This window comes from Cariama cristata, unplaced genomic scaffold (genome assembly GCF_000690535.1).
Source record: "Cariama cristata isolate BGI_N322 unplaced genomic scaffold, ASM69053v1 scaffold5802, whole genome shotgun sequence".
NCBI lineage: Eukaryota > Metazoa > Chordata > Aves > Cariamiformes > Cariamidae > Cariama > Cariama cristata.
In genome coordinates, this window is record NW_009602018.1 from 28,665 (window position 1) to 37,730 (window position 9,066).

Genomic DNA, 9,066 nt, shown 5'->3' on the forward strand with positions numbered 1-9,066 from the left:
GGTCTCCAGTGGGAGCCACCCAAGCCACCACTCATGGAGGGGTTGCGAGTGGTTCAGACCAGAGCGTGCAGGGCACGTTACTGACCTGGGAGCAGGACTTGAGCTGCAGTGGAGGGTAAAATTTGAAAGCCTTCTGTATGAAGTCAGAGTTTTGGGGGTTTGTTGTGTTTTTTTAAATGCTGTGATGTGTACTGTCCCCTACTACTGCATGTAGTCTTCATAACCCTGTTTAGTGGTGACATAGCATCATCCTAGAGAGACAAGCTTACCCTCCTAGGAGTAACAACAAATTTTTCTAGGCACTGGATCCAGACTTGCAGTTAGTTCCTTGGTGAATGAACAGCAGGTATTCTTCTTTGGCCTGTTCACCAGCAGAAACAGCGGTGGTGGACCTTACAGCTCTTCTGAGATGTGAAGGCTGAAGGCACACCTGTAAACTATGCCAAGTAGGATGTTGATGAAAATGTTCCTGCTCTTATTTATTGTAGCTTAGAGCAATAAGCCGAGTTCTTTGTCCTTTAATGGTGTGACTCATTTTGAGACTGTTTCTGTTAAAGTTCACAAACGTATTTGAGTATTTGTAGAGCGCTGCTGTAGGAGTAAGGCTGGCCAACTGTTTATATTTTTTGTGACCAGATGGTTCTGCTTTTGGTCTGTTTTTTTTAACACCTTGCTTCAATAGTTTTTTTAATGAGCTCTTTCTACTCACCACTCCACATAAACTATTGCTGTTTGCACCAGAATTAACATAAAGATTAGAGTTTACCCTGGCTAATGATTTGACTCCAGAGTTGAAAGTTAGATCAAGACTTGGCGTCTACTTCATGTATAATCTGCACTTTGAATAGGAAGATGGTTCTCCTGCATCTTCACAGTCATTGTATTGTATGTGTTTGTCCTAGTCAGGAACCGAGTCTGTAAAGACACGATAGTCATCAGATAAAGAACACCAGTTTTCAAGACCTAAATGTCTTGGTCTGAGCTAAAGGAGAATCTGTTTGTAGGTCACCTGATATCATGTGTTACTGGATACATTTCAGATGTTTTGTCTATCTATCCATTACTGAAGTATGAGATAATGTCACATTTTTTTCTGTGTTAATTCTCACAGTATTGCCACGAAATAGGAAAAAGCAACTTATCCCTATTTTTCACGTTGAGGAGAAGGTAGAATTAACGGTCTAATTTACCAGAGCTACAAAATCTTGATAACTGGATTACTCCCAACACCTTGGAGTGTTTTTTAAAAGCCTGGATGTTTCAAGTATCTAAGTTCTTTTGAAAAATGTTTTATTTCAGTATAAGTTCTGTTAAAATTTCCATAGCATGTATCTGCAAACATCTTTTTTGTAATGCTGTTAAAAATCTGGCCACAATACTACTCTATTTAGGTGTTTTTCAAAATTTTACGGTAAACATGAATTCATCTCGTAACTGCAGAAGCCCCTATCTCAGCAAGTTATCTGAGGCTTTCTTCATCAGAGGCTTTCTTTTGTCAGCAGAGAGAAATGCGCACGGTTAGGATCTGACTTCATCTGGTCTCTTTTAATCGTGGAGTGCCTACTTCTCTAACTTCTCTAACATAACTGCAAAGTAGGGCTGGACAATTAGTTCAAAACATTGTCTCCTACACTATAAATACTTGCATTTATTTAGCTGAATCCTGGTAGTGCAAAAGATTGAACCCAAATCTCCCAAATACTCAAACCTCCAACTCACGGACGTCACCAGTATATATCCAGCAGATTGTATTTGCTGCCTTTGCTCTCTGTGATTCCTCTCTTCACGTTTAATTTGTTTGATTTCAGCAGAACCTCAACTGTAGAGACATGCGTTAGGGAGAAGAAACTAAAAATGTGGTATTAAAAACTGGAGCTGGAGAGAAGTGCTAAAGAGACTGTAATAGGTGTTCTCTTTGGAAAAGGGTCTGCTGAATTTAACAGGGACTGATAGCATGGCACTCCACACAAATTGCTCTAAGGTTTTTGTTTTCCACTAAGTTTTGACCTGTTTGGTGGAATTCCATATGCAAGATAACACTTTCTATTCACATTTGTGAAAGGTCTAGGAAAGAAATCCCAACCTCTAAAAATTATTGCATGTTCTCTATCTCTATATGACCTTTTGAGAAGGTGGATGACCTTACGCTTGAAAGCCAAATACAGACCTGGCACAACATCCAGTGAATTCCCTGTGAGTTCCACGTGCTTCTCTAAGGGCTCCATAAGTCCCATTCATTGCTGCTAAAGCCAATGGTAATTTGACAGTAGAGAACAAAACCACCAGACCCGTTTATGGTATTATTGCTCAGTTTACTTTTTCCAGACCACAACAGAAGCCAGAACCATTTAAAAGGAAAGATTTCTTTTTCAAATTTCACTCTAGCTACTGGAGACTGGCTTGGGAAGAAGCTAATGAAAGTTCTCCTATGCTTTTTTTTTTAGTGTGGATACTTGTCCCCAAAGAGCTGAACACAGGCCAGCAATTCATTCCCTGTACTAGGCAGCATTTGAATAGCCTCTTACGTCTCGACAAAAATTACTCTCCTATGGGTTGAGCCAGATTAGAACCTGTGAAACGGAGGTGGAAACCTGGCCTCATCTTTGTCAGACATATCCTGTCCTAACTGTTCCCCTATCAGAGTTTCAAACATACTTTCCTAATGAACCGTATTATTTTGGAATGTTGTGTTACCACTGATACTTGGAAGTTAAATAGTTGTGATTTGGGTTTATATTAGGTGGTAATCTGCCAAATGGTAAGACTGGTCACAAAATAAAATCGGTACCTTGAGCATATGCTATAGACAAATAACAATTCTCTCAATAAATTCTCTTTAGAGTTACTATTATTTCTTATTTCCTCTTGCCATATTTTCATTCACTTCTTCATTGGCCTCAGGCCCTAAAGCACCCAAGCCCAATAGATCTGAAGACTGGAGAACTTGCATATCACAACTGCACACATTTATTGGAAAATGACACTTACCCCTTACAGCCATACCTGCATGGCAGTCCTGATCCTGTCCAACTGGGGAGATGACCAGGCGAGGAATAAAAATAAGAATCCTGTCTTCCTGACTTTGCAAAACAATAATGATCTTACATTAGCACCATAAATTTTTCCCATGTGATATGGTTCCATAAAATTGTCCATCGCTAAAAGTAGCTGCTTCTGGAATGACCCCCTCTCCGGATATTTCAGACCATTTCAGGAAGTCTTAGGAAAGTTTTTGCATGTGGTTGAAGTATATGGGCACAATTAAGGTGGTCTCTGGATTTGAGGATGACCTTAGCTCCGCTCCCTCAGAAACCTGTTGGGGAGGAGCCAGATGGGACTCCAAAAGGGGTTAAACCTCTCTGTTTTCTAGGAGGTACTCTTTCCACAATGTCTGCTGAGACGCTGTGGAGCAGGCAAGATAAGAGGCTGTACAGCTGAAGAGAAAAGAGCTACTTTCCAGGAAGGCCTGCCCTTTTGCGTGACTTTTTGTACCCCATTCCCAGGTCTATACCCTAACGCTTCCCGATCCTACTCAGACATGCGACAGTGAGTCGGGAAGTACTATTGCTGTTGGAAGAGTTTTCTGTGGTTGCTCTCCAGCAGTCACCAAGCATTAGTGCCTCTCTTTCTCCAAGATCTGCATGAGGAAATCTTGGAAGTGAGCTGAGATCAGTGCTACGGGGAGCAACTGCCTCCCAGAAACACCAAAACAGATGTATCTGTGCCATCCACAGTCAAATGGCACGAACAGAGGCTGTCTTCTCCTGCATCCCAAAGGAAAGGAGATCAAAATGGCCTTTCCATTCAAATACTGGGTTACTTTGTGTCCAAAACTACTGCCTACTTGCGGGGCTTGGGGGGAAGCCTTTAAGTGAATAATGCAATATAGAATCAGGTCCTGAATAGGTCTTTCTTTGTATTAGCACGCAGAAGCACTCTCCATTCCTCTTTTGTCATGTATTCCAGTTCATTGTCCTCCCTCCCCTAGTCTGTACTGCTCGACCATGTGCTTTCTTGAAGCTGCCAAGAACATCCATCTCACTTTTGTCACAGGATGACGCTTTTTGTGCAAACATAAATATTTAGCGAAGTTTACAAAAGATTAAGCTTCATCAAGTCAAGCATTCCCGCTAATGCAGTGTCGGGACAAGTCAGCAGGGAGCAAGAGCCTGGGCTGCTGTGCGCAGCTGTTGCAAGACCAAACTGTGGAACATTTGTTTTTGACTCCATCAACTTCACTGATCAAAACCATTTTTGGTTGGCTCGTGGTTTTTTCCAGAGTGAAATCTTCTCTATCAAAACAGATTCTTCAGTGTGCAGGCTTTGTCTGTATTGTGAATCTCTTTGCCTCAGTTTTTTTATTGTTGTGCAAATTGCTAATGCAGATATGCTGTACTTGCTGGACCAGAGGAAAAAAAATCCATATTAGAGAAGTCCCTAAGATGCAACTCAGAGCAAAAATAGTTGGGAGATCTGCCCACAATGCTTGCGCCCTGACAGTTTGAGTTTGACTGTGATCAGCAGTACCTGAGAAAAATTGTGCCATGTTCCATATTAGTTTAATATAGGGAGACTTCAAAAGACATAAATGATAGGGGAAAATACAAAGAAAGAAAGAATAAAAGGGAACCTGTTGGTAAAACTGTTTGTTCTTTGCGGGTTTTTTTTCGGTAAGGTAAAGCAAACAAACAGAAGTCATTCCAGAATTCATGCAGCAAAATAAGTAATAAGAATATAGGAATACTTGCAAGGCAAATGGATGCATGTGTGCAAACACATCAGCATATATTTCCTTGAAGGGGCTGTGTCTCTCTTCAGTCTCAAGTACTGATAGTTTGGCTTTTTGCTCCAGTGGGAAGTGGATTTGTCACACCAGCTAAAATACTATCTACCTCTTGGACAGGTCACAAGTAACGCCACTGTAGTGAGGATCGGTGAAAGAAGAGCTGTCTGGCATGCTTTTCTTCAGGGCTGCTTTGCTCCCCCTTTCTAGTGAGAAGACCGCAGGAAATCCTGCTTTCCTAGAAAAATATCCTGCTTCCCCCTAAGGACCCGTGGAGCAGGGAGCTTCAACATGACTGTGGGCAGATGGAAAGGGAATAATCTGTCATAGGAAGTGGCTCAAGTCTCATTGTTTGAGAAACTGTGAACCACAGTGGACAAAAATGAGCTGGTCTGATCAAGTGTCAGTGATACTTTGGGCAGGAGTGTTGGACTAGATGACCCGTAGAAGCCCCTTCTCACCAATATTTTTATATTTCTATGAAGTCATGTAATCTAACAGGTTTTTTCCAGTCTTTAAAATCTGTGCTTCTCTGATAAACACTGCTAGGCCTTGTATTTGGTCCCACTCTTTTTAAATAACCTTTTTTCTGGGATTTTAATTAAAGATGCAAGTAATTAAAGTGTTGTTTTTATTGCAAGTTATGAATTAATTATGCCCTGGTAATGCTAGAATTTTTTAATCATTCTTCTAGCAAACTGAATTATCATCACTTTAATACTTCCCATACATTCCTGTAATTGAACACATTTCATGAACCTAAAGAGGTTATATTAAATTTAATGATAGAATGGGAAATATGCTTAAGGTTGTAGGCCTGTGACTTGGATGACTAATATGGACGGACAAATTGAAACTCACTCATCATTTAAACTTGCAAATGTAGCTGAAGTGACTCCGTGGTTCAGGCTGAAATACAATCTGACTGAATTAAAAAGGGTTTTGCTGTTTGTGGTAGATCTCATCCACGTTTTTTGTGAGCAAGGTGTCAGCTCGGAGGAGAATAAATCTGAGGAAGAGCTCTGGTTAGGTTCTTTTTTGCAGAGCTTTGTCTTCTGAACATGTTTCAAAATTCGGGTCCACATGCTGCTTCACCTGGTTGCAGCGGACGGTCCTTGCTGCGCTTCTGTGCAAAAGAGAGATGGGCAAAATTGTGAAATGGAGACTAGGTGCCCTCAAGCTGCACCGGCTTGAGAAAGCCCCGTGCAGTTTTTTCATCATACGATGGTTGTCAGGGGGGTGTCGACACACAGAGACTGAAGCCAGTCCTCCCAAACTCTGCCTGCGCTCAATGGAGAGCAAACTCCCAAGCATACACGGTCTGGTGTAGAGGTGATTCAGGACTCTATGGGGAGTAATTTTCAGCCTTGGTGAGTAACTACTGAATAAGATGGTTGGTGAGCCCTGCAGTCCAGATACTTCACCTAAGTTGCAGTGTGGCAGGGTGAGCTAAGCTCAAAATAATGTTCTTACCAATATGTGAGTCTCTCAGCTGCAGGCAGTTTACCTAAAGATGCATCCCCTCCATATGAAAGCTTAATACTTCAGAACTTGGCGGAGCCTTTGAGAGTATCCAATTTATATCACTTTGCTATTGTTTCTCTCACCTAGAAAAAAATTGAAAAAAATTAGTATTTTTAATATTGCAAAGAAATAACATCCTAAAATGAAAATGCATTCACAAAAACATTTGGCCAAACCACGTTCATTTACATTACATTTTCTGGCAATTCAAGCCAGAAAAACAAGAGGAGAGATCCTGGCAGTTATGTACTTCGACAAACTTTAAATCTCTCTATGAAAACTGGTCGTTGGTTTCAAGCGTTTCCTTTCAAGTAAACCTTAAACTAGAGGAATTGGAATCAGAAAAACATGTTGCTGTGAGATGATGATTATTTTCTGTGATTCTGGTAGCATGCACAAAGTAGGGGAAGCTTTCCAAACCAAGAGGAGGGTATAGTCCCTGTTCCAGAGCACGTGAGCGTAAAGAGACAGGGTAGGGAAGAGGAGGGATGGCGCTACCATAGAGCGAGCAATCCAGGTAACACTAGCCATGCATCAGATGAATTACAGCTGGTAGAAAGTGATAGCAATTTTTCTGGAGGAGAAGGGAATCAAATTTATTCTTGTTTATGAAATGAATGTGTTTTTGCCAAATGTTTTTGCAAATGCATTTTCATTTTAGGATGTTATTTCTGTTTTCTCTGCATTAATTTTTAAGAATGGGAAACAAATCTTATATTTCCAGGTTTTATCAAGATATTTTCTCAGGGAAAAAGGATAATTGCATGAAAACTCCGTGTAAAAATAATGTTTATGAGGTTCAAAATTATTTCTACTGGGTGCAGAAATATTCAAACCTATTCCTAAATGAGTAATACCCTTCGACCAGGGAGACTGAAACCAAAAGGTTTTGTGCTCAAAATCCACATTTTAGTTGTAGAGAAGTTAGAACAAGGAGTTTGAACAGAAAAAAAAAAAGCTCAAATATGAGTGTCTAAAGCACCACAGAAATAAAAAGGCATGTAACTGTTGTCTTTCCTCACCACTGTGTCCTTGAAGAGCAGATCCTTTCTTCCAGGTTTCTTTTCAGTTCAATGACTTTCTGGGTTGCTGCAAACTCTGTGCAGTCCCTCCGGGTCTCGCATGACCCAGTCACTCTCTTTTTGGAGGAACATGTGGAAATAACATAAAACAAACAACTAAAACAAATGCCACATGTCATAGCTTGCAAGATAAAAGTTCTAGTTCAACCAGTGTCTTTGAGGAACGTGCATCTATTGACAGTGGAAATATTTTAACAAAAGAACCTAGAAAAATCCAAAGCGTTTGAAGGTAATTTCTGAAAGCAAGAAAGCGTGTCATTCTTTTTCCCACCACCACCTCATTTTCACATCTAAATATTTGAAGGTAATGTCTGAAAGCAAGAAAGCGTGTCGTTCTTTTCCCCACCACCACCTCATTTTCACATCTAAATCGTTAATTTTTTTTCTATTTAGAAGGTTACCAGTAGTAACTTTCTATCCCTTGAGGTAAATGGGGAAAGCTGCTTTTAGCAATGCCTTTTCTGTATTGCCTGCTCATAAGAAGAATTGCTGCTTAAGACTAAGGGAACTTTTTAAGATGGATTTAAACGATGCTTTTGAGGGAGAATGAGAAAGTACGTGGAGAGAAGCATGCTGGAGCTTCTGTAGTACAGATCTGAGTACATGCCACTCTGCTAGCAAGGTCTGTGATGGGCACACCGAGCTCTGCAGTGTATTTTTGTGTTTCAGCTTGTGTTATTCTATCTTTACGTAGTCATATTTTGAAGCTCAATAAACAGAAGCAGCAGGCCTGGTTGTCCTGACATTACCTTCCCCAGCCAGTAACAGGCACACAGAATATTTGGACAAGCCTTTGTTTCTGTTTTCAAAATTTCATACGTGATTGTAGCATCACGGAACATGAGATTTTAATAAACAGTATGTTTCCTTAGGATAACAGCTCTGATTTGGGGTTTTTTTTTGTTGTTGTTTCCTTTGCAGGAAGAAGGTATCGTGAAGGAAATAGACATCAGTCATCATGTGAAGGAAGGTTTTGAAAAAGCAGATCCTTCTCAGTTTGAGCTGCTGAAAGTATTAGGACAAGGTTCATATGGAAAGGTAATTTTTAATGCCATCTAATCGCCTAGAGCAACATTGAAAATGTCATGTCCTTTGAGTTCATTTACACTGGTAACATTTTCCGTACATAAATTATTTTGTAAAGGCAGAAAAGCAAGCCCAAACCCCTTGTGCCTTCATTTTAATAAAGCTTTTGTCTTTTAGCTGGATTCTTGTGTATAAAACAATTTAGGAAGTAGCATTATGGCTCTGAACCTAGCCTAATGAGCACTAGTGAGCATCACTTTATAAAATTAGACACCCCCCTCCCTCTTTCTGACCTACCCACCAGGGAGGTGAGTGCCACTGCTGCTTGGCTGGAGGATGTAAACAGGAACGTTCAAAGCCTTAAAGAAGTTAGCTGCCCAGTTCCCACTGAGGGCAAATAGGATCTCAAGCACATTTCAAAGCCCCAGACTGCTCTTTAGTTCATACTTGGAGCCCCGTACGCTTTGCTGAGAGGATTCTGGGGCCAAACCCCGGTGCTGAAGGGAGCAATCATCGTAAAAAAAAGAGAGCAGGGGGGGGGGGGGACACCACGCACACCTACCTGTATGACCACAAGCTAATTTGTGAAGAAAGAACATTTTTATCTTAAGTTCAAGGCTTTTCTTAATCCCCAAGACAATTCTTCTTCAG

At 40.7% G+C, this 9,066-nt stretch overlaps 1 protein-coding gene across 1 annotated transcript in view; it reads left to right on the plus strand.

Annotated features, from left to right (window-relative positions):
• Nucleotides 1–2,062: 2,062 nt before the first annotated feature.
• Nucleotides 2,063–9,066, plus strand: part of LOC104157268 (ribosomal protein S6 kinase alpha-2-like) — a gene marked incomplete at both ends in the record, with an annotated part of 80,537 nt that continues 73,533 nt past the window's right edge. Inside the window, 3 exons of the mRNA XM_009694550.1 lie at nucleotides 2,063–2,182; nucleotides 6,268–6,281; nucleotides 8,311–8,427. Coding sequence (XP_009692852.1) covers nucleotides 2,063–2,182; nucleotides 6,268–6,281; nucleotides 8,311–8,427 — 251 coding nt within the window. The remainder of the gene's footprint in view (nucleotides 2,183–6,267; nucleotides 6,282–8,310; nucleotides 8,428–9,066) is intronic.